The sequence below is a fragment of the Micromys minutus genome (genome assembly GCF_963924665.1).
Source record: "Micromys minutus genome assembly, chromosome: 16".
Classification (NCBI taxonomy): Eukaryota; Metazoa; Chordata; class Mammalia; order Rodentia; family Muridae; genus Micromys; species Micromys minutus.
In genome coordinates, this window is record NC_137985.1 from 19,775,831 (window position 1) to 19,799,697 (window position 23,867).

Consider the following 23,867-nt stretch of genomic DNA (forward strand, 5'->3'; position numbering starts at 1 on the left):
TACAACAGGACTGTGCACATATGAACTTATAAAGACTGACAGCTGCCAGTGGCTCACATAGGAAAATTAATTTTCTTTAACAGAATCTTACAGTAGGTATACAAACTATACCTGCTGGTTGGCCCCATGCCCATCAGTAGATGGCTAACATCTTTATGAACTCAGTGGTATTTGGGTATTTGGAGAGGTGTTTGTTTTTAATTTTTTACTCATATTTTATAATGATTGGTCTGTGCATTGACCTTAAAGGTCCTTTGTTTGTATGTTACAGTTTCTGGTTTTGTATTTTCATGGGAATTCTGGATGTGCAAACGTGTACTCTCTGTGTCTGAATGTGTTTCTTTTGCTTTTTATTTGGCTCTTTTTTTCTTCTTGTTTGTTTATTTGTTTGTTTAGTTCCATTCTGGCTTGTTTGTTGTTCCTTTTCCTCAAATGTCTGTTTTCTAATGAGAGAGAGTAAAAAGAGTGTGGATTTGTGGCAGAAGAGGTAAAGAGAAACTGGGAAGAGCTAGAGGAGAGGACACCATGATTAAAATACAACAGTATGGGAAAAAATCTATTTTCAAGAAAAAATAAATACTGTTGAAGCATAAATTTCTTACAGAAAAGTGCATGCTTTAAAAGGGTAGCATAATAAACACCCCAGAGTCAACACATTTAAATAACCCAACATAAAAGGGATCACCACCCAAGTATGATCCCACCTTCGAGACTTTCTGCTCTCTGAAGTTACTGTGCCAAGTAAGTCGAATAAGAATGAAAACATGCACCCATTTTTAAATTTCCCTTTAATCTTGTAAACATTTCAGGATTGCCATCTCTTGTCTGTGCTCATGGGTTAAATTTCTGCTGAAATTGTCTTGCTTTGCTAATGTGGTTGGGAAACTTTCCATATTGGTTTGCCAGAGGACCTCTTGCAAAGGGAAGTGTTTATTTTGTCTTTGAGTCTTTGTTTAATTTTGATCCCTTCTCTAGAAGTGCGCACTTACTCAGCCCTGTCATATCGAAGCCCTTCCCTTGTGTCTTCCCATTTCTAGTCCACTGACCACTTTGGGCTGCTGAATAAGTCACAGTAAGATTTCTCTAGGGTACTTCCCAAGTCATGTTCTATTTTGATAGAGAACCTGTAACAGATACCGGGGCAGTAAAGTAAAAGCTGCTCTACACTGGCTCACAGATTGGCTCTGACTGTAAGGAATCAGACTTCTGGTTTAGGTTGTGTCAAACTCGAGTCCTAAAGAGTATTTAAGACTGAATGCACATCAATCTGTCCTGCAGTAAATTCTGAGCATTCTGGGCAGGAGCTCAGACCACACTGGGGGAGATGAGTTCGCCTAGGAAACCCCTAGTCATATTATGAGACAAACACAGACCCCTGCCTCCAGGTGAGTCCTCAGTAGAAGCTTGGGTACTGTTTGCATACATTTAGTAAATCCAAGTGTTACAGAGACAACTAAATGGCTGGGTAAGAATTCTATGTCAGAAAAAAGTGATCTCAGTTGAAACAAAACATAACTCTGGCTGATTTCAGAATCACAAACATGACCCGAATTAATGGACCAGCTAAATACCCCAATTACTCCTTAGTGGAAACTGGAACAGAGATGAACGTCCATCACACAAGTTAGGAAAGCTCACTGAACAGGAAAGCTCATCCGGGGAACATGAGCCTTGTCTTGGGATGAGGCCACACTGGAGAGGTCTGCGAGATGATGAGGGGCTGTGCTGGCTGCAGGATCATAAATGCAGAGGAGAAAGCAGCACGTGGATCTTCCTTGTCGTCAGGCGGAACTCTTCAATGAGGTGGGCTCAGGGAGGGCTCCGTTCCTCCGTTCTGGTGAGCAATAGCCAGAAGCCTTGAGAGGCAGAAGAGGCACTGAGCGATCTATCAGCAGCTGCTTCCCCCAGCTAACTGAACTCTCTCACCCAGCTGCAGGTGCAGAGACAGTGAGACTTGACCATGCCAGCCAACCTCACAGAGGGCAGCTTTTATGCCAACCAGACTGCGCCGCTGCTAGATCCTTCCCCTGTAGCTTGCACTGAGATTGTGACTTTCACTGAAGCTCTGGTGGCTGAGGAGTGGGGATCCTTCTATTCCTCCTTTAAGGTAAGTTCCCTGGTTTTAAAAGCAGGAACAGGTGGGACTGGAGAGAGCTATGTGCCTTAGCTGCTGCTAAGAATGGTTTTCATTTTCTTTCCTTTCTCTCTTTTTTTCTCTTATTTTCTTCTTTCCCTCCTTCCTTTCTGCCTTTCTTGTCGTTTTTAGCTAAGGAAGGGGGAATCCACCAACCTTATAAGTTTAAATAATTAGACTTTGTAGTTCTCAGTATGGCTGTGCTTTCTTAAGAACGTGGATGTGAAATGTTTTAGCTGTTTCTGTGCAAACTTGTAACTTGTCAGTAACACTTACCAATGCAATATTCCACACTACGTTCCACTAGCAGAGAGCACTGTAGTTAACCTTTGAGTAGTACGTGAAGGGTCTGCTTCTAGTAAAAATAGCAAGTTTTCCATTAGACATTTTTCCTCAGTGCATGATCATTGAACTCTAGTGGCTTTTTTGTTTGGTTTGGCTTTTGTTTTAGAAACATCAGAGGATCAGAAAGCCACCTCCCTAGTGGCTGACACTGAGAGAGAATAGAAGGCAGGGAAGACCCGCCTGCCTTTTCTGTGCCTTCTCAATGAACATTAGTGAGAAATACATTCTTTACTGAGTTGTTGGTGATGGTGTTTGCACAGGTTACTTCCTAGAATAGATGCAATGAATCTGAATTTGTAAGTTTCATCTTGTAATATCAAAGGACCATAACTCTCTCGTTAATGTTTACTGGGAAGATCTAGTGGACAAGAACAACTCAGATGTCTAGAAAATATAAGCTTGCTACTTTGCACTTGAAAAGCCTGGGTGACAGGGGCCATTTCACACTCGGCCTGCCTAATGTGCCTCGTGTAAGTCTTCTTCCTAAGTCACAAGTCTTCAGCCTGTCCTTCATGTCCAAAACCGAAATCTTCCAGCTACTCAACCTCTAGTCACTGCTGTGCTTTGCTGCTATTGTTGAGAATTTTCTGGTGTTCTTGAGACGATTTGACTGTAAAGTTGAACCTATGGTAACCGTGATACCTACCTTCTACTCTCTGGTTCACTCCCTGCTCCCTACTGGTAGAATGAAACATCCAGCTGAGAGCTTTCCAGGGAGTCAGACAGCTTTTCCCATTAGTGCTGAGTCCCAGAGTAAAGTACTGTTGCCTTAAGGGGACCCAGACCATTAGACTCACCTAACCTGGGTGCACACACACGCACATGCACATGCATACACACACGCACATGCTCAGCCCAGCTCTTTTGGAGCTCTAGTTCATTACCACTGACAAGTGTTTGAACACAACCTTTTCTGAAACCAGCCCACGCTTGAGAGAGAATATCAGCAGGCTTTCGGTACCCAGGAACCCTGGGCTCTATGATGCCACTGCCAAGTTGCCTTTGATGTATATGAATCATGAAGGCAAGCATTCTGAAGAGGCTGCCCTTATCCCCAGGAGGCAATAATCGTCAATAAGGTTATTGTTCCGAGGCTCAGGCAATAAACACTCTCTGCTGAAGGCTCATTTTGCCATCTTAAATTTCACCTGAGGAAATGTTTTGAACACACAAACAAATCTCTGCACCCAAGCTTTCCACTACTGTTAGCGTACTCTGTCCCAAGATGCTTTTGGCTCTAGATTCATTTCATTCTTTCATTTCATTCCTGTAGTCAGTCTAGTGGCCACTGAGCAGAGAGAAGCAGAAAGGAATTTTGCCCATTGAACTGGGAGCTTTTCAGTGTTCTACTTTGTTTGTGAGAAATTTATTCACTGACTAAAGCAGAAATTTTCAAGTACACAGAAATGAGGGAGGAACGCCTTGGCAACCTAGCATCAACCTTAGTGGAACTTTATTCCATAGCTGCCTTTGAGCACAAGCAGTTCCGTTACACTGTTCAAACAGAAACCTGCCTGTGAATCAAACCCTCCTTAGCTGTGCTTCCTTTTATACCCCATAATTCTAAGGGGGCATGCCAAAAAATGTGCCTTATTTACTACTACCTAAATGTGTCCCTTTAATTCACATTGCCTGTGCACAATGCAGTGAAAGAGACATGAATTGGAGAGCAGTGAAAGAACATAAATAGATCTTGATAGGGAGTCAACTTGGTGGGAATTCCAACAACAGCAGTTGCTGTATAGCCACTTGTTCAACTTTGTTCCAAGAGCCAAGCTGTGCAACTCTATGGGAGCTGTTGTCAGTCCCACACCCTAAGCCCTTGGCTTCCATCTTCATCTTGGTTTATCTAAATTCTGCCTGCTCTTTAAGATTCTGCAGACGTTGCTTGCCCCAAATACCTATCACACACACCCTGGAGTTCCTCGGGTTCTTGGGATACATGTCTTCTTGTTACTTCACAGAGCTGTCTCAGACACCTGCTGTATTTGTTGGGTGAATGTGCTACAGACTCTGAGCTCCTTATTTCGGCTTCACACGCTCTCCTGGACTCATCTCTCTGCTGGACACATTTGATAAATAGTTGGAGCATAAACAAAGTATAACATCTTTTTCCCATCCTCAGTATTCATTGGAAAGGGCAACACAACATTGCTTTTCTCCTTAGAGGAAGTGGGGAACCTAGTGAGAGACAATTCATTCTGCCTGTCTGTCCTCATCCCATCTCTGCCAAATGAACTGTCCAAAGGAAAAGAATACTTTACCCAATACCTACTCCATTTCAGAGCCAGTGGGACTAAAATCAGTCTTGGATTCCCATGACTGAGATTCTGTCAATAATAGGTCTACTTCAGTGTCAGGATAAGTTCTGGAAAATACCACATCCAATCATTGACTGATGTTGTTTCAACCTTCTTAGACCATATCTCTGGGACTATTTATCATTCCTGTTCTTCTCTGACCCAAAGCTATATTGGCAGAAGACACAACATCCCTGTGTCTGGCTTTATGGCTCTTTTTGCCTTGGGCTTAGAGCCTTTTGATTTTATCCATTTCTAACCCTCTACCCCATTTTAACTCTCATCCTCCTGCATTCTCTTAAGTATGTCAGACTCCCCCAGAACTCAGAAGGGCAGTCAGGTGTGAGTCTGACTTCTACATACCTACATCTTGGACCTCTCCAAGAGTTGCACACGTCTGTTGTAGACTGGAGCTTTTCAACCAAGGCCTAGGTGAGCTTCAGTCTTTTTGTGTTTCAGCTTGCAGTTCCTTCTCCTTCACATTTCCTATCCACTTCACCTCCTGTGGTTGAGAATATGTAGTGTTGAGAGATGATCTGAGCTTTGAGGACCCACCAATTTGTAAGCACCTTACTCATTAGAGGGTACATAGTCCTGTCCAAAAAAAAAAAAACAAAGCCAAAAGCCTAAACACAAAATCCTTTCATCTCACAGGTGAGTCTGGAACACTTAGTGAGTGATGAGAAATCTAATTTAAAAGAAGTAGGAGGGAGATATATCTGAATCATTAAATTAGCTAAATTATAAAATAATGCAAATCAAACTCAGTGTTATTACTCATAGGTCAGTGGGGGAGGTGTGTGAGCCAAGACTGTTAAACATTCCCTAATCATCTTTCATCAAGCCTCCTTCGGTGCATACTTGGAAATGATACACAATTAGTCTAACTATTGTTTGTATGTAAATGATCACTCTGGTGTGCTGACAGGACACGGTTTCTCACTGTGTGTGTTCCCACTGTGTGTGCCCACTGTGTGTGCCCACCCTCTCTGCCCTGTTGTGCTGCTGGCAGTTTTCTAAACATGGCTTTTCCCCCTGATCTAACAAAAGTGAACTGTAGCAGAACCCACCCCAATTATCTGCACAATGCAGTGAAAGCTTAACATAAGCTTCTGTAGTACTGCAAGCTCTGTTGAGTCAGACAGCTCCCTTTCTAAGACCCTCTCTGCCTGCCTGTGCTGGCATTTTCACCCTCAGTAGCTCTCAGTTCAATACCTACTGCCGACTTGTCTGCTCCCCTGAAAGCCCTTCTTTACCTATTGTATAAACTACAAGCCCTGGCGTCCTCATTCCTGCCATAAATCCCACCATGCATATTTAAATTCCCCTCTAATTGGTTTTTCTCAGTATGTCCACTTGAGTTGTCCAGTCTAATACCATGGCTGTCCCTAAGGGAAAGTCTCACTTAGCACTACTCAGGCAAATGTCTATTAAGGTTCTGTCCCTTCCTAACCACTTTTCCTATGCAGACCTAATATACCAGTGGGCCAAGCCTCTACTCTGGGCAGACTCACTTATACATGCAGTCAGTCCAACTTCATTTCCTGTAAGACATAATCATTATTGATAACTTCATAAGAATGGCAAACAATTTGACCAGCTATTTACTAGTGCATGAAGAGATTGCCTTCTGCTAAATGTTTCTGCATTATTAATAAATTGAAGATCAAGAGGCATAATTTTGATTCATTCAGAGTAAATTTAGTCATTGGAGAGATTTTCAGTCCTGGGAGGATTATCTTAGGCAGTGGCGTTAGGAAATTGTCTAACCTTGTGTGCAGCCTCTTTATATGTGTGGAAAGCTGGACAGTGATTCGGGCTTCCTCACACCAAGTTTGTGTTTGGGCAAAGGAACAATAATGGAAAGGAAGCATTCCACTGGTCCACCAGAACACTCATCCTTTTCTGGACCACTATCTGGCTCTGACTCTAGAGAAGGGGCTGTGTCCCTTTGTGACAGTTCCTTCAGGTTCCTAGTCCTTGACTCTCTCTCTCTCTCTCTCTCTCTCTCTCTCTCTCTCTCTCTCTCTCTCTCTCTCTCTCTCTCTCTCTCTCTCTCCTCTCTCTCTCTCTCATTTCTTTTCCCTTTTCTCTTTGTTGGCTAAATCTCCATAACCTTATAGAGAATGGAAATTTGACATCATCTCTAGCCAGCTCTGGGCTGCAGGAAACAGTGAGTGATTCTGTCTCTGTTTCCTTTTCCCCAACATGTACATGTTAAATGTATATTGTCATGACATCTGGAGACACTAGAGCATCATTTTTCCTTTTACCATGTGGTCTCCTCACATGTCAGGCAACTTGTCATCCAGTTTTCTCTCTAACAAGGAGAGGCCATGAAATTATTCTCACCTCATGTTTTCTGATATCTCATATTGCATACCATCCAACAATTCTGCCTCTTCAGCCTCCTTCCTGTGTTGCAAACATTACTTCTTGTAGTGTTCTTCCATGTTCATGGCTGAGGCTGTCTGATCTGCACAGGACCTTTAAACATATTTATTGAAATTATTCTATATTATTTTGTTTATTTTTTCTTACAATATAATTTGATCATGGTTTTACTCCCAACAATTCTATACTCTTCCCACCTCCTTATGCATCCAACTTCCTATTTCTCTCTCTCTCTCTCTCTCTCTCTCTCTCTCTCTCTCTCTCTCTCTCTCATCACACACACACATACACACACACAAATCAAAATAAGTAAACAAAAAAAAACAGTAAAACACAACAAAAATTAATGCAATAAAATAAAACAAAAGCACTCCAAAAAATGCATGGAGTCAGTTTTGTGTTGGCCAACGACTCCTGGGCCTGCCCTGGAGTGCAGTTGATATGGCCAATCATCTTGTTCAGGGTTCTATTTCGGTAAAGAGACACAGTGATCATGGCAGCTTTCTTAAAAGTAAGAATTTAGTTGGTGTTTGATGGGATCTTGAGTTAGATCTTCCCATTGGCTCAGTATGAGAAGTTAGTTACCCCCTATTGGCATGGGGACAGCTTCAGGTGTTGTCCCTACATAACTGATTGTCAAGGTCCTCCTAGTGAGGGTGTAGTGATTGTGTGCTCCAGGACAGGAACCTGGGTGGGAACTAGTTCAAACTCCTGCTGCTCTCAATTTTGAGTTGTATTGGGGTTCTGATCTTTTGCTACAACCTTATCTGTTCTTCTGTCTGGTGGCTTGAGACACTGCTACATACATCCCTGGTGACACAATTTCTCCAAGAAAGCCACAACTTCTAATCTTTTCAATAGGGACACTTCCTCATGACCAAGTATTTAAATCTATGAGCCTATGGGGGACATTCTCATTCAAACCACTGTATCCATGATATTTAATTGATGCAAATGCATTTTCCATGTTTTGGCTTTCTAGTTAGTATGGGACTTTGAATAAACATTATTTTGCAGTGGAAAATAATCAATTCTCTTCAAGATGTTTATAGTACTCCTCATGACATATCAAATGCTCATTATTAGGTTGTTTCTAGTATGTTCTGTAATGGTACAATAAAGGTTATATACCAAACGAAAGGAGTATTTTTTGGGAAGAAGCACATCAATTGATTCTTCAAAACATCACTCTAGCATCCTGGAAATAACTTCCTGTTTATACAGTGGTTGGTAGTTTTCAAACTACAGCTATAGACTGAAATGAATAAAAAGATCATGTTGGGTTCTTTGTTTGTTTTGTTTTGTTTAGCAAAATAGTTTCACTCTGTTTTAGTCTTCTCACTTCAAGGAGAGGTAACTGACTGATCACCAGGTCCAGTGACATTCCCAAATTTTCTCCTTCATCTAGTTTCAAGAGAAAAGAAGCTAAACATACAAGCCCTGTTGTTGACTTTTTAGGGATTCATGTATTCTCGGTGGCTATGTGACTGGTCTGTTTATCTCTTCTCCTGCCTTGGTTTCCCCATCTGACTGATGCTTTAGCAGTTATTGAGAAAATTAAGGGATAAAATGCTTAAAATTTTCAAGAAGTATCAAATGACTTAGAGTAGTGTTTAATTTTGGCAATTATAGTATCAGAATGTAATTCTTATACTATCTCCTGATACTACCTACAGACCTATGAGGTGCCACTATTATCTGTGTGGAAGAAGCTAGAAGACCCTGGGGACCCTGAAACACACCACAGTGCTTGTCAGCAGTGCCACCAAGTGTGTGTCCAGAGATAATGGGCACTGGTGTGTGGTAGCATACATCACTCTTTTTGTTGTTGTTGTTGTTGTTTTAATTTTTATTAAACTAGCAAATTTTTGGAACAAGATACAGATATGTAGGGAAAATACCATTTCTTACTTTTTCATTGTGTTATTTGCCTAATGGTTACTTCTTCAAGCATTCTCTGTGAGATGAGAACCTCCATTTTGTTCAGGAAGTGCCTGAGTCTCTACAGTAGAAAGAAATAATATCCCCCCTAGGCTACCATATAGCAAAATTACCCAAGATAATAATAAAATTATAAAGGATAGTTCAGGCTCTTGTTGCCCCACCTAAGTGATATGGATGCCTACCTGAAATACAATGGTCTCCCATTTTTCTTGGCATTATACAGTTTGTCCTTTTACAGCATTTAAACTTCCTCTTGGCTCTTAGGAGTGTTATGATAGCATTCACATTTTCTAACTAGATGTGAAAATAAGTAGTGAGAGAACCTGAAGGCAAAGAGACTCGCAAACAAATGAAATATCACAAAATCAAAAGGGAAATAGAATCTCCGTGGTCTTCTCTCACATCGCAGTGGCAAGCATGCCCACCTGAAGCTACATTTTTACATAGCTTCCAGGGAACATGGTCTTCATCTCTTGCTGGTTAGAGTCTGAAATGACTCAGGATTTCAGTGACTAGAATGGATCAGGAATCCCTTCATGATGAACATGGGAAATATGCTTCCTGCATCCCTCATGCAGGCTCCAAATCTTTACTTATTCAGAATATGAACTAGGTCTTCCTGACTTTTCACATCTCCCCTGCCACTCTCTGGGCTCCTCTTGTCACTTTTTGCACTGAGTGCACCAAGTGTTTTCCCCCACCTTTATCTCCTGATAGAACTCTGGACTCCACTGACCTTTTGCTCTTCTGTGGAGAGTCACTCAGTGTCCACCAGCGTCACTATCCCAGTGCTGCAAAAGAACTCTGTCTGTGAAAAATGAGTGCTTTCTCTGGACTGCACTCTGTGCAAGCACTGGAGAGCCAAAGAGGAGTTATTAGTACACTAAGAGGCAGGTAAACAAATGCAGAAACTCAGGAAATGTTATTAAAAGTTATTCTTAGCTAGTTCCTAATGCACATGAAAAGAGAAACTATGCCTCATTCTTATTCAACTTAATATAAAACTTTAAATAAATATCATATCTAAAATTAAGTCAAAGGGTAGTATTGCAGAAGCCAATCTTTTGGCTTTTGTGTGTGTGTTACTTCATTCCTATTTGGGTGAGTACTTTTTGCTCTATTAAGCTAAGAATCTGTGGGGCTGTGGGCGGTGAAGGGTACCGTGATTCCGCGTCAAGATAAGTTGAAGCCCAGGAGACCCTAAGGGACATCAGGTGACTTCCTAGTCTCCTAGGAGACTAGGCCCCTCTCAAGTAGCTACAGCCCCCCCACAGTCCCCTGTAGAGAGCTTTGAGTCAAGTAGGTCATGCCCCAAGTTCCTCCTCCAGGTGAGGATGTGACCACATGTCACATAGGCTCAAGACAGACCAGTCATATAGAAGCAGGACCACACCCCCAAATATGTAGATGAGGCATTCCCAAGCTCTCTGGCCAAGCCAGTAAGAAGTACCAGCTGTCAGACCTGGAACCATCCCAACACTGTATATAAGAAGGATGTCCAAAAGGCTAAAAGGAGTGCAGGAATCATTCCATATTCTGAGAGCTTCAGTCATAATAGCTGTAACACCGCTGCTTGGGGAAGAGATCAGTTCTCCGGAAATCACCACCAGAAGTTCCATTGCACCCTCGCAGGAGTCGCTCATTGGCTCAGCATGCAGGACATCCTGTGACAGCAGGGCAGTGCCTGCACTGGAGGTGGCAGAATCAGTTTCTCCCCCACCTGCTTGAGTCCTCTCCCCTCTACCAGAAGCCATGCACCTAGCCAGACCAGAGAGCTCTGTGTGCGCCCTCTGGAAACCAGGCCCACAAGAATTGTAGATAAGCTTAATTGGGTGTTCTGCTAGCACTGAGGTGCACAGTTGGATGAAACACACACCCGACCCTCAGGTCTTTACCTTGGCAGACTGACAAAGGTGAAGGCCACTTCCGATGCCAGTTTGAAAGAAGATGCTGTCAGTTAGATAAAGTAAAGCAAGGTGCTCAGCAGGGTCATAAGCACAATATCGAGAAGCCCAGAGCAACCAGTGCTCTGCCTAGGAAGCTTGGTCTTAGTAGAGATGAGAAAGGAAAAAGCTTAACTCATATAGTCCCTCACGCTAATAATCTGATATTTTCTCCCAAATGAGAACTCTTTGATGTTTTATTAGAAAAACATGTTAACAGTTAAGACTGTACTTTGGAGCATTTAATCAGGATAACACTGAGATCCGAGGAAAATGCGTGCGGATATGAGAGCTTCATGCTCAGCCACTCACTGGGAGTATGAGATTGGAGAGTAAGAATCCACAGGCATCACCACTCAATATATCAACCCTCAAGTGCGGTTGATATATTGAGTGGTGTTCCACTAATTTACCCTTTGCCAGCAGGTATCAATTACAAGTTTCTTGATTAGGGTTGGGAGCACATGTCTACTTCCTTTTTGAGAAAAGGAAGTGCTAGGAGTCCACTTGACTTGAACCTGTGTTGAACTTCTGTGTGCTGCCTCGGTCTCTGTTAATTCATCTGTGTTTCAGTCTTATGTCTGGAAGACACTGTTTTCTTGGAGTTATCCATCATCTCTGACACTTCCAATCTTTCTGCCTTCCTCTTCTGCATAGATTCCCGAGCCCTGAGGAGAGGAGTTTTGATGAAAATATCCCATTTAGGACTGAGTACCCTGGAGTATCCCATTGTCTGAACATTTGTGTGTCTCTGTTGATTCTCATCTACTACAAAAAGCTTCCTTTGTGTTGGTTGAGGGAAGCACTGGTTTGCAAATTGCACACAAACTTTCAATAACAAAAAATAAAAAAAAGTTGTCATAGCTAGGGGGAAAGAAGCTCAGGAAACAGTCCATGAATGATAGAATTATTCTATATTTTTATTTCAGTGTTTGTACACATATCAAATCTCAGAGCTGTATACTAAAAGGGTGGTGACTTTTCTTTGGAATGAATTATAGCTCAATAAAATATAGGTTAATATTATGAGTAATTTTCACAAACTGTGCTTAATTTTAAATCATAAATTCTGAGTGACCACACAGGGGAATATAGTTCAAGCTGCAGTGGGACCTAAAAAAAGACATTAACACAGAACTAACAATGTAAGGAGCTAAACAGCAGGTGTGGTTTACAATAGTAAGTGTCACAGGGCAACAGAGAATTATTCAAATAGTTCTTCTTTCAACATCTCCTTGTATCTCCTTAACAATGATATTTTTATTGTTCCCTCTGGTTCAATGTTCTTCTTTTCCTCAAGACATTTACCTGACATTGAATGTTGTGCTTGTCCTGTGTTAGCTTCTGAAAGTGATGCTCAAGTTAGGACTGTCAGCTGTCTCAATTTCCCTCCTCTGAACAGCTGGGTCTAGGAGTCTTAGAGAGTGCATAAATGTTTTCATGGACTCAGCATTGTGCTGAAGGTCATTTGACAAAGAATTCTGGGGAGAGTTCTGAGGTTCTCCCGGGCCTTTCCACCTTGTATTACATGAAGCCTTCTGCATGTCACATTTCCTCAGAATCTTTACAATACAATATGCAGTTAGGATGAAGAATGATGCTGGTTCTGTGAACATGTGGGAGACATGAATAGGGTTGAAAGAATGCAGGAAAAGAGCCTGGAGAAGAAATGCAAGAAAAACTGAGCACAGGGCCTTGCAATGCAGGAGCTAGAGAAAGGACTGAAGGAGCTGAAAGGGTTTGCAACCCCATGAAAAGAACAACATTATCAACCAACCAAACCTTCCAGAGCTCCCAGGCACTAAAACACCAACCAATGTGTACACATGGAGAGACCCATAGCTCCAGTTGCATATGTAGCAGAGGATAGTATTGTCTGGCATCAATGGGAGGTGAGGCCTTTGGTCCAGTGAAGGCATGTTTTTCCAGTGTAGGGGAATGCTAAGGCACTGAAGTGGGAGTAGATGGTTGGGGGAGGGAGCATCTTCATGGAGGCAAGGGGAAGGGAATGGAAGTGAGGGGAAAAGGGATAACATTTGAAATGTAAATATATTGAATATCCAATAAAAATGATTTAAAAGAAGAAAAGAAACAAGCTCCTGGAAACAGCTCTTCAGCTGGCCCTAGAGTCAGCTTTAACTTACACCTTGACATTTCCTCTGATAAATCTCAGAGTTATCAAATAAAGGTTTTTCTTTACCTGAAAAAATAGAAAGGGGACTGGCTCATTGCTTTCCCTTCATCTTTCTACCTTGAGCTCAGATACAATGTGTGCAGCTGCTCCAGCCATTCTGGAACAAAAAGAGAAAAACTAAAGAACCCCAAAGATCAAGGGCAGCAGCAACCCAAATTCAGGTTTTTAGCTGTATGAGGAAAAGCAAAATTATTTGTGTGTAAGTGGTTTTATTATAAATGGTCATTGTCTACTTTTAAGCTAAAAAGCATTATTGCCACAAAAGCCAAGTGAAATAAAAATGTTGGATTGAAAAAAAATGGAAGCCTTGCAAATGAAGCAGAGAAGCCAAGAAGTCATTTCAGGGTTTTTTCATTTGTGCAGTACAGCTTCTTAATCCTGTTCCCTAGATGACAAAAGGGTCATCGTTTGTATGTATCTGGGGAAGAGGAGAAAGCCTAGTCCTCCTCGGGGAGGAAAAGACTTAAATTTTTAGATGATTATTATTTCAAATAAAATATACCATTTACTTAAATAACTTTATGGGGCTAGTGAGCACAACAGTGCCTCACTTTCTATTATAGCTCCCCGAGTTTTTTTTTTTTAAGCATCCCAAAATCACAAGCTGAAATCAACCAAAAGAAAAGAAAAAATAGCTGTTCTCTTTCTGAGGACAACCAGTCTTGTGCTGTGCTCTCCTGAGTACACTTTAGGACTGTTGAGCCAAGTTTTCCAACCCTGACACAATGCCCTGCACCTAGGGGGAGGAATAGGCACAGAAATTCTAGGCACAGCTTTGTCATAGGGCAAGAAGGAGGAGTCATAGATGAATCATGTGACTGGTTTCTGAGATGGTCTCAACAAGCCCAGAGCAGATGGCAGGTGGGGCAGGGTGTGATGTTCCCTCAAACACCAGCTTCTTGGACCCCTTATGTCTGGATGCACAGCTTATCATCTTCTCTGCCTATTGCACCTCAGAATTTCAGTACCTGAAGATTTTCAGTTTTCCACCCTCCCAGATTCTCCATATATCCAAGTGAGTTCTCTGCTTTTTAGGTTCTAGGAAGCTTCTGACTTTTCATCCCCTCAACAGCACTAATTTTCCCACCGCACAAGCTAGCAGAGAAATTACATGGAATTCCTTCCCTCTTCAATTTAGAAGAACCTTCTTTTTTAGGGAGAAATAGAAGGTGGAGCAAGAGGAAGAGTTGAGTAGAATCTTGACAGAATCCCAGGAAGCCAGGAAGGTTCCTCCTTTCTCTCTCAAGCAACTCCTTTGCCAGTGTCCCCTAGTGGCCTTGCCACCCAACCCATGACATTCTGTTTACACCTTGCATGTTTGGTTAATGCCTAGTCTTTGCTTTAATCTCCACTCATGATGTTAAAACGTTTTCGTTAATCAATCAATTGGAAGCATAAAATTATTCTGAATAAATCTATTCTGTACCTCCAGGGTCGTACCCTTTAACTTGTTACCCAAACTTGTAAATTCCATTCATACACAGATATTGAGCAAGTCTTTGCTCAGGAATATTGTTCACCCATTCCACAAGTTAATAAATATTTGAAAGGAATATTGTGTGTGTTCAAATGTAGCTTCCCTCTGATCATCTGCTGCTATAGACTCTAGCCTTGGTCAATACAAGCAATCAATACAAAATAAAATATGCTTTTTGGCTGAGAATAAACTTGATTCTATTTCTAACACACTCAGTATTTTTTGAGGAGTTTTTACTTAAATTGAGTAAACATGCAAAGGATATTCAAGAACATAGACACTATTAACACATAATAAACTGAAGACTAGTTTCCAGAAGGCTAATTCTGCAAAGCATGTTGTCTCTTCTATTGATCATTTGATTCATTCTTTCATTGATTCATTCATTTATTCATTTAATATCAGCTAAATTAGGTTGTGTTAAGATGAAAACCCAAATAACCATTTTTAATGTTTATTTTCTATGTTTGCCACACATCGGCCACTCACTGTAGCACAGTGAAAAGAGATCTCTGCTAACTGAAGTCTCCCTGGGACCTAGTAATGCATGATCTACCCAACACAGACTTCTAGAATCCTAGATCAGGGGAGGAGAAAGAGGGGAAAAATAAAGAAAACTAAAGAATATTGGGAGGAAAAGAAAAGTTGGCTTTTAGTAAAAAAGCAATTCAAATGTTATTAAATAAAATGTTACTTTTAGTAACAAAGTAGACCATATGTTATTAAAGGAAATAGATGTGACATTGTGCTAGGCCATCCCCATCCTCAGGCTTCTTCAAAACTTCTTCACCTGCTCAATGTACCTAAAGGTTTTACCACACACAACATAGGAGCCTATAGGACAGGGACATTCTGGAAAGCAGGAAAGAACTCAGGAGAAAAAGCTCAGAGTCTGAGCAGGGATAACAAAAGGCAGGAATGCCCTCCTCAGTTACCAGTAAAATAAACATCACTTAGCAGCACAAAGTCAGTACAACAAGCCTGAGATCAATAATGAAAAATTAATTTTCTTAAAAAGGAAATATTTCGGCATATGTGGATTTCATAATACAGAGTTGCCAAAATAGAGAAAGGAATTTTGTCAATAAAGTTAGGGGGAGTTGGGTGGGTATATGATGTCTCTAACCAAAAGATTTTCTAAGAAAAGTAAAATTATGGAACTGAATTTTTACAAAATCAATAGAATAAATGTTGAATATAAACAAAGACTGTCCCAGCATATAAAACATTAAAAAATAAAAACTAAGAAAATATACATTTAAAAATACATACTGAGTTTTACCATTTATAAATATATGATTGTTATAGGACAAATATAGTAGGTGAAGGTCTTTAAAAAACAAAGTTCTTCAGGGGAGAACGTGAAAAACACACACAAAAAATACTAATCTAGACTATAGGGAATGTGTATAATAAATTTTCAGTCATAAACATGAATCCAAACTAACAAGAGTAAAAAAGCATTAACGTTTAATTAACAATGATGCTATCAGCATTCTCTTACCTTTGGGAAGATTCTAAATGTCTTCTGTATATGGATGCTTTTGTGATAACAAATTCTGTCCAATATGCGTAGCACTATTCAGAGTTCTCCAAAGAGGGATAAAACTGAGAGAATCACACACATATCTCCTTCTCTATTTCTATTTTATCTCTATCTACATCAATTTATATGATTCATTAAATTGGCTTTGGATGAGTAGTCCAGTAGTCCAACAATGGCTGCTTCACATTGGAGAGGCCACAGGTATAGCAGTTACTTTGTTCAAAAGGCTGGATATCCCATGCACCAAATCTGCTGCTGGAGGCCTGGATAATCCTAAAGAATTGCTGGTTTGGATTTAATATCAGCATCAGCAATGGGATAAATGAATTTGTCAGTGAGAGTAGGAGCAAGCAGGCAAAATGCAAAGTTTCTTCTGTGCATGTCTTAGATGTGGATTGCCACCAGAAGGGGTCACACATTGGAGTGCTCTTCTTGCCTCAACTATGAGAGTAGAATCATGTGTCATCCTGATACATCCCATCATTCCTTTACTGTACCCTGGGCAACTCATAATTTGAATTTGAACTGCATACTTTAAAACTTTAGAGGAAATAAAGGTCTTAGAGTTGTCTGTTTGTAATTATATCCATTCCTCCCATCTGCTTATCCTGGGTTTTCTGTTGCTCCTCTGCCCTGCCTCACAGTAACTTACTTCTTCTGTTCTGTGCAGGAGACACTAAGAATGCCTACTACCAAGACTCCGATATGTATATACTTTCTTACCTGCTTCTTAGAATCTATAACACTACACTATAGCAGTGCACATATGTCTCACCAAGTTTTCTAATTTATATTGTTAAAAATAGTGAGGCTTTACTATGAAATGTGTGCATGATAAGAAAAAGAGAGACTCAGACAGAGAGAGACTGGCAGACAGAGAAACAGAGAGAGACAGGGACACACACAGAGAGACAGGGAGACAGAGTAACAAAAGAGAGGGACAGAGAGAAAGGAAATTTCTACCAGGAGTATCCAACAGCTTGTATATTAGTTGGTTACAAATGCAGTTGACAATCAAGATTAGACATGGGGGTGGAGCCTGGTTCAAATGGATGTGTTGTGGGGATTCTCGGCATCTCCTTATACTGTGTAATAGGAGATGTACATTATCTTAAAATTATTAGTCCATAATACTGTATAAGAATTAAGCAGGGACATTTCAATGAGCCACATTAATTTTTCCATGTGGTTTCTTTCCTGGTTTCTTATATTAATGGCCTTATCATTTTTGATAATCCAGTTCCAAGTAGTCAAACCCAAATTGGGCATAAGAGTTGTGAAGTACCTATTCCTTTCAATAGGTCTTTTCTACAAAACCCTACTTTTCAAATATTCTGCCATTTTCCATCATCACTGTTAATGATGAGCCACTCAGCATGCTGGATTTCCATGCCTAGCAGTGAATAAAAGGGAGATGTGTCAGACAGTGTTGGGCATCAGGCTAAAGAAATAACTTTGTCTCTGAGCACTGGCTTCTACTGGAGTAACCAGGCCTCCTGCAAAATCCCAGACTTGGATGAGAGTGGCAGTTGGAGCCAGACAGACAGCTGAATCTGTAGATCTCAGAATGTAGATGCAGTAACTGACTTGATGTTAAATAAGGTGTGTCTCCTTCCCAGACTCACATTGTTTATAAGGGACCTAAGAGTGGAGGCAGGGTATGAGAGGACAGATGAAAACTAGGGAAGATGAACAGCTAGGTGAATTGGGTGCATGCTAACTCATTAGCCCATCACAATTTGGTCAGCAGTCTCAAACTTAGATGCATGAAGCATGGAGCTTCCAGACTTTGTGAGTTTGGGTGCTACCCCTACCTTCTGTATATTCTATGCCTCTTCTACTTTTTCAGGGCTTTCAGCCTTATATTGTAGCCCTGGCATCTGTCTCTGCCTTCCACTTGCCAGCAATCCATGTTTTATGCTTTGTTGGTTTTAGCTGTTTGATTTTCAATCCCCTGAATAAGCTAAAAATACCAGTCTGAAATGAGATGGTTTTGTCCATGAGAATCCCTCAGACACCACCTTCCACAAAAACAGAAACAACATATTTCTACTGCCCTAGTTCTATCAATCGAATTCTCATCAGGAAGAATGCTGTCTTTTGATTTTTATTCTGCAGTAATTACAGTTGGCCCTCCGTATCTGCAGAATCTGCATCCACATCTAAACACTAAATATTAGTAACAAAGGATCTGTTCTGAACACATACAGGCCTGTTTTCCTGTCATTATTCTTCAAGAAGCACAGTATAACAACAATTTACAAAGCATTTGCATTGCACTGGGTGATATAAGTAATTTAGTGATGAGGTAAAGTACACAGGGGGATGGGCAAGGGCTCTGCACTATTTTATTAAGGAGCTTTGAGCACAGGTGGATTGTGGTAGGAAAAAAATGCTAAAATCAATTCAGTGTGGACTGTGGAAGACAGAATAGCTTGACTTCTACTTGATTGTAGAGATTTGAACCTGATTTATCCAAATGTTAGTTTTTATTATCTCAAGAGTCTAGAGATTAAATAGCAATTTAAATGTTAATCCTAGTTCTTCATATGTAGCAGACACTTGGTTTGTTTACTCAGCAAATATTAATTACTCCATAGACTCAAAGCACAATAGGGTTTCAGATGATTTCTAACAGCTGTGGCTTGATGCATTGTGGGAATTCAAATGGAACCTCACAATTTAATTGTTTCAAAGCTTCCAATCTACCTCATTTGTGGTTAATAAGGACATCCTCTTGTGTGCCAAGAAAGAGTCACAAGAGCCATTGTTCAGGTACATAAGGAACGGTGGTATTTCTGTTGTTGGCTGAATCTAGAGTTTCCTGGCAACCAGGACACTGAATCTCATGATAATGTGAGCATAGCTCCATGCTCTAAGTCCTTACTGACTGAACGAGATATGGAATAAGAAATTAACACATTCAATTAAGCTTAGTCTATGGCTCCCAGCACTGCTGATTAAACACTCCACACCAGTTGACTAATCCTCCCTGCACAATCTAGAAATATGCATGCAGTCATTGAACATGTCCTATACACTAAACTAAGAAACACATTATAGGTGGTTACCTGCAGTTGTTGGGAAGAAGCACACATTTAATTTTGCCACCTGTGAAGATGGTGTTGCCATGGAAGAAGACAGAAGGACAATATTTTCTCCACGAATTCTCCTAGGTTAGGACAAGACCTAGGACAGACCATGTCTCATTTTGAGAGTTTTCTTTCATTGTTCAGCTCTGGTTCCTCACTATTAATTTTGTTTGCTAGATGCCCATTATGTATGTGTGTGAATGGCCAAGATCTCTCTTCAAGAAGCACTTTTTGCTCACCCTATCTTCCCTCCTGCCAATTCTCTGCTTGACCATTTTCCAGGTCTTTATACTCAGCTTAACTTATGAATCTGTACTTTTTAGAATGCAAGTTCTCATCAACCATGGCCACCTCACCTCAAATTCCTCATTTGGGATGCTACAACAGCTCATTTATAAACATTTTTCTTTCAGACATTTTTTTTAGTCTTTGTCCTTACTATGTCACTATAAACTCTGTGGTTCAGACTCCCATATAACCCTGCAAACTGTAAGCCAACTGAATGATGTTACACCATTTGTAAGACAGGTAAGCATTATTTTTACATTAAAAACATGGCACTGTTTTATTTTTACTAATAGGCATAGGCTACATGTGTGGTAGATGTGATTGGCTCAGTGCAGGTATGGATGGGTTAGTGGAGGAGGTGACGACTTGGTGGCTGGAAGAGAATGGACAGGATTAGATACGTTCCTGGGAAGTCCGGAAGCATGACTATGGCATGCTATAGCTAATCTGCCAATAAGATTGAGAAAGTCTTGAAAATGTTGCTTCCAGTCACTGTTGAGATCCAGCTTGCTCATCATGAAGTCAAGAACACCCAGGTCTTTCTGGTTCTTCATAATGGCAGCCAACTCTTTGTTCATGAAGGAAAAGAACTCAGTTTTCTAGAGTTGACAGATATTTCCATCCTCCCCCACTGTACTTTTGGAAAACAGCACTCAGGGACTTCTATCTTTGTAGACATTTTTGCCAAGTTGAGGATTGAGACCAACTGCAACTGCCACTGACAATGGTTGGGACTTGCCGTACAACTTTGGATTAGTTTATTCTCTTCTTGAAATAAATACCTTCCCTTGTTCAATCCTCAAAAGATCATAGAATAACTCTTGATTCACACCTACTCTAGATAGTTTGATCCACAAAACTATACAGCTCTGCTATACTGTACAAGACAAGTTTTATTCTCAAATTCTATCCTTGCCAGACATCTATTCTTTGTGCAGAAGGTCTTCCACCAACTTGTTTTGCCAGTCCCCAGAAAGATCCAGATATTTTAAAGATGCTGTCTCACTCTCTGTTCTAGATGTCCATAAAAGAGTTATGAAAAGCCTCTGAAAGAAGAAAATTGGAATCAAGTACCCATTTAAACATACATTTATAATATTTTGAATTTTTTCCTCACAACGTATGCATATGAAAATGAGCTAAATAATACAATGTAGAAACCCTAGCTATTTCTAGGTAAGACAGCTGGAGATGGTGAATACAGAAAAGCAGTTGGTATTCCAATATTCTAATTGTAATTTCAAAGGTATCACAGCTGGATTGCTGGGGGTGTTAGTCATCTTAAATATAGATAGATAGATAGATAGATAGATAGATAGATAGATAGATGATAGATAGATAGATAGATAGATAGATAGATAGATAGATAGATAGATAGATAGATAGATAGATGAATAAAGAAATGTGACTGCTCAAAACTCCATACTCAGAAGATGGTTTTAGGGAAGAATGAAGTAGTCCTCTAAACAAGGGTTATCCTACCTCTGGGCCTCCATGACAGCCAGTGGGCTTAATGACTCCTAAAGCAATATGAGATTAGGGAAGATAGGACAAAGTGCAGAGCAAGAAATTGCTAACTGCTCAGTAACTGTCCAGACATCTCCAGGACTTAGTAGAAAGGCAAACTTCCCATGTCTTGAGGAATCAAAGCTTTGCAATCTGCCTTTGTCAGTCTCACTGAAATGTCCATTTAAAAGTATTGCTATCTTATATTCTCAAAAATTAGGAATTCATAGTTTTGCTTTTGGTATTTCCAGCAAACTGGAAAAAATCAACAGAGCTTTAATTAGGCCCCAGCATTTGGGAGAAAAGTCACACAGTTCTCAACAGAAGGCAAGTCTTTGCTGCTTGCTGAGAACAAGGCTTTATGAATTTATCATTGAACCTTTTGCTGCAATTTCATTTCCTGACTTGAAAAGTATCAGATATTTACTCTTTCCTGTGTTTGAAATATCAGTTTTAAACATCACATAACTAACAGCATCCACAAAACACACCATGAAAACGCGAGGGTGCTGATCGTTTTCTAACCCCCACGCAGAACAGATGATGCAGCTGAAGCTTTCTACCACTTTGTGATTTGTGATTTCTGTCATGCGGCAACCACACACCACTCCAGTGTCCAAACTGTGCAGTCAGCATTGACCTTAGGCTTTCTCCAACCCAGCTTCCAAGCCAAGCTTTGCACAATGTTTGGATCAGAATGAAGATGAAAATTGTTTACAACTTGAAGGCATAAGGTACAGTATGAGGGAATGTCACTCTCTCTGCCCAAGGTGTGAAAGAAATCCACCAAGTGGGCAGGTAACGCATGAACTTCCCTGTGTGCAAAGCTGCATCAGGATCCAGGCTACAGGATTTGCAAGCCAAGAGGCACACTTGTTTCGTCCACGTCTGCTTACTGGCAAGACTGAGCACAGGGACACCACAGCAGCCAAGTTCTGATGGGAGTGAATCAACATGGAAGGCTTCCTTAAGGATGCCTTGAACCTGGTCTATGATCAACAGTGATCACATATTGCTACACATGGACTCTGGTAGTAATGTGACAAGCCAAAGAAGCCACTCACTTTAAAACAGGTAAATATACTTCAAGCTATTGTTTTCCACATTGACGGACTTCTATGGGAAAGATAGTTCCAACTGCATCTATCTAATTCACAACTTCTGCTCCAGACAAGCCTGACACATCCAGGGTCAAGTAGAATGGCCCAATGGTTTCAGTCTCCTGAGATTCTCCCCATGACAACTGAACCTTTCTGCGTTTGCATCCATTTATCCATCTCACATGTTTGTTAACATTTTCTGGGGCCATTGTCTTTGGGCTTCTGTTGCTGTGATAAAAGACCATAGCTGAAAGGCAACTTGGGGAGAAATGGTTTATTTACTCCACTGTTCTAGGTAACCATCTGTCAGTGAGGAAAGCAGGGCAGGACCTAGAGACAAGAACTGATTGGTAAACCATGGAGAAGTGCTGATTGCTGATTGCTTTTCTTTTCTTTTTTTTTTCTTTTCTTTTTTTTTTTTTTTTCTTTTTTCTTTTTTTTTTTTTTTTTTTTTTTTTTTTTGCTTTGCTCAGCCAGCCTAGTACCACCAGGACTAAGTGCTACCAGTCCAGAAGTGGTGGAGTGGTGGAGTACACACAGCAAACATCAACCTAAAAACTGTCCTACAGCCCAATCCAGCAGAAGTATTTTCTCAACTGAGGTTTTCTTTTGCCAAGTTACTACAGCTTGTGTCAAATTTCCATCCACCTAGCCAGCACAGCCAAACAGATGTCAAGATCATCAGGGGATTTACACGTGCGCACACACACACACACACACACACACACACACACGCTATCAGTCCTATGTCAGCTCTGACAGGCATGAGATTCATTCATCATGGACTCCTGTGAGTCATCTCTTCAGAGCTGAGCTCCAGTACTCGGAAGCTCCCACCAAGGCAGCTGACATCATCATATCAGCCAGTTGTCATCCACAGGACTGAAAGCACTCTGCATTTAGGTATGGAGAATTCTAAATTCAGGACATGAATAGGCCTCAATAGGAAACAGTACTACCCAGGAGCTCACATGGATAGAAAAAGAGTACTGACTTTCACAGTTGTCTGTTTATTTCAACATATGCACCATGGCATGCATGAGTGTGTATATACTCTCACACTATCACATACAGACGTGAAATAGATAATAATAACAATAATAATAATAAATGTAAAAATAAATTATAAAGAAAAATTACAAATTCTTCTATGACTTCAACCCAGTTGAGTCAACAGGAATTTTGCTTCATGTGACCACTAGGGGGCATTTAGTCCTCAACTATATTCTGTGAAGGTCAAGAATGGTATTGGCCACCATCAGGATCCGGTAGATATAGGAACATAAACAGAGACCCTAATAAATTTAGATGACAGGTTTGCAACCCCACGGGAAGAACAACTTATCAACCAACCAAACCCTCCAGAGCTCCCAGGCACTAAAACACCAACCAATGAGGGCACATGGAGTAACCATGGCTCCAGGTGCATATGCAGCAGAGAACAGCATTGTCTGGCATCAATGGGAGGATAGACCTTTGGTCCAGTGAAGGTATGTTTTCCCAGTGTAAAGGAACACTAAGGCACTGGGGTGGAGATGGTTGTTGGAAGAGGAAGTACCTTCATGGAAGCAAGTGAAGGGGGAGGAGGGATGGGAAAGGGAGAA

The 23,867-nt window shown here is 40.8% G+C and overlaps 1 protein-coding gene across 1 annotated transcript in view; it reads left to right on the forward strand.

Moving 5' to 3' along the window:
• Positions 1 to 1,960: 1,960 nt before the first annotated feature.
• The window catches only part of NPSR1 (neuropeptide S receptor 1), a gene marked incomplete at both ends in the record, with an annotated part of 208,662 nt that continues 186,755 nt past the window's right edge, over positions 1,961 to 23,867 (forward strand). Inside the window, one exon of the mRNA XM_080930423.1 lies at positions 1,961 to 2,107. Within this exon, the coding sequence (XP_080786549.1) occupies positions 1,961 to 2,107 (147 nt within the window). The remainder of the gene's footprint in view (positions 2,108 to 23,867) is intronic.